This window comes from Microtus ochrogaster, chromosome 5, assembly GCF_000317375.1.
Source record: "Microtus ochrogaster isolate Prairie Vole_2 chromosome 5, MicOch1.0, whole genome shotgun sequence".
NCBI classification, from domain to species: domain Eukaryota; kingdom Metazoa; phylum Chordata; class Mammalia; order Rodentia; family Cricetidae; genus Microtus; species Microtus ochrogaster.
In genome coordinates, this window is record NC_022012.1 from 64,390,624 (window position 1) to 64,392,984 (window position 2,361).

Consider the following 2,361-nt stretch of genomic DNA (forward strand, 5'->3'; position numbering starts at 1 on the left):
ATCGGGGGAGGGGGAGGGAAATGGGAGGCGGTGGCGGGGAGGAGGCAGAAATCCTCAATAAATAAAGAAATAAAAAAAAGAAAAAAGAAAAGCTGTATAAAGGTTCCAAAGTACCGCTGAGCAGGAGAGTGGGAAGGTTCTCCACAAGTACAAATGACAAATTTTAAGAAGATGAAATACTTTGATTTGATCATTATACACACACGTACCAAATTATTGTACTGTTCCTACAAATATTTCCAATTATATCAGTTTGAAAATATGCAAAGAGTTGAGTGTGGAGGCACATTTGAAAGGGTGAAGCAGGTAGACCGCAGATTCAAAGCCAGTCTGGACTCAAAGAAACAAATGCATGCATGTATGTATGTGTGGATAAAAGAACACATAAACTATCTACCCACAAATTAGCTCAAGAATTCTTATTAAATCAGTAAGAATCCTATAATTAAAACTCATACGCATAAATTTTTAAGAGCTACATATTATATTACTGAATAACTTTATATTAGTACATAGAGCCAGCCCAGAGATCAACTTTATAAATTCATTAATTTTAGTAAAATATTTGAGAGTCTTGTTGTAAATGTAGATGACAGCCAAAACTTTAAAAAAAAATTCAGCACTAAGTAATACTGTGTAACTGGTAACATAATATCAAACTTACAAAAAACTTAGGTTTGAAATTGGTTGTTGTATGCTAGGCTAAACCCACATAAACCTTACCTGTCATCTCCTTAGCTTGCTCCACAATGAGGTGATTGAGGGTCTCCTTTTCCTGTTTGAGCAAAGTGTTTTCTTCCTTCAAAGTAGACACCAGCTATAAAATGAAATGCCAAACTGAGATTCTGGTTGTAATAGATCAAGAAGTCCCACAACAGTCACTGTCTCTGTGCCTCCTGTCTTCACTTAGTTACATCCTGTCACCTGTCACACGTCTCAAATTCACTCTCTCTAGAGACATTTCTTAAAAACCATCTCCATTAGAGACATTTTCTCTGAGCTGTTGCAAAGCTCTGTATTTGCCTCTTTACCATCCTTATGAATGGTTTATTACTTGTTTTCTCCCATAGACTAGACATATCCTGGAGGAACAGGATGGTGATGGTTTTTGTTTTACTCTATACGATGAACACTTAGCACCTGACTAGCATCTAGAAAACACCTGTTCCCAGAATAGTGATACCACCTTGTTCTATTTTGATTCTGTTGCTGTGGTAAAGGAAAGGGTTTATTTCATCTTACATGTCCAGATCACTGTCCATTACCAGGGGGAGCTAAGGCAGGAGTTTGAAGAAGAAACCAGAATTAAGTTTGCTCCTAGGCTCATGCTCAGCTGCCTTTCTTATATAGCCCAGGCCCACATGCCTAGGGAGTATACCAATTACAGTGAGCTGGGCCTTCCCATGTCAATTAGCAATGGAGAAACACCCCACAGTCATGCCCAAGAAAATTTTGCTAGGGGCAATTCTTTGAAATTCCATCTTTTCAGTGTGTCAAGTTGACAACTAAGATTAGCCATCAAACACCTTCTCATTGTACCATCAGAATACCACAATTCAAAATGGGCAGATTAAAGAAATTGAAAATATGAGTCTTTAAAAAAATTTATGTGTATATGTAAGTGTATGCCACGTGTGTGTATCCACAGCCAGAAGAGAGTACTGGACCCCACAGAGCTGGAATCACAGATGTATAGGCTACAAACTAAACTCTGGTCCTCTGGAATGGCAAAAGACAAACTTAATAGCTCAGACATCTCTCTGAACCTATGAATTCTTATAAAAATAAAATCTTTTTCATTTATTCTGAGACTTTCATATATGTATACAATGAATTTTCACCATATTCACACCCTGCTAGTCTTATTGGATCCCATTCCTAACAATTTTCTTCCAACTTCATGTTCTCTCCATTTTATAAATATGGGTACATTTAGTCAATTCACAGGATTGTGTTGTAGAATATTACTTTAGCCAAGCAAAGATGTGCTACATTTGTTTATGCTGGGGAATACTACTTTAACTGTGTAAAGTGTGTTGCATTTGTTTAATTATGGAAAGATGTGGTGCCTTTGTTTCCCCTTGAGTGTCTGTGTGAAAGCATTTTAGCTTTAGGAATTCACTAAAGGCTTTCTGATATACTCTCTTTTATATCTTTTTAGGGAGAATTTTCTATGTGATAACTTCAAAGAATTTTTTAAGAACTGACCCAAAATACTATCCTGAGTGAGGTAACCCAGACCCAAAAAGATGAACATGGGATGTACTCACTCATAATTGGTTTCTAGCTACAAATAAAAGTCAGTGAGTCTATATTTTGATATCCTAAAGAAGCTAAATAAGAAGGTGAACCCAAAGAAAA

At 36.6% G+C, this 2,361-nt stretch overlaps 1 protein-coding gene across 3 annotated transcripts in view; it reads right to left on the reverse strand.

Annotated features, from left to right (window-relative positions):
* The window catches only part of Myo5a (myosin VA), a 157,044-nt gene that overhangs the window by 45,600 nt on the left and 109,083 nt on the right, over positions 1 to 2,361 (reverse strand). For all 3 annotated transcript variants that reach the window (XM_013346380.2, XM_005347626.3, XM_013346381.2), the window contains exon 23: positions 724 to 817. In XM_013346380.2, coding sequence (XP_013201834.1) covers positions 724 to 817 — 94 coding nt within the window. The remainder of the gene's footprint in view (positions 1 to 723; positions 818 to 2,361) is intronic.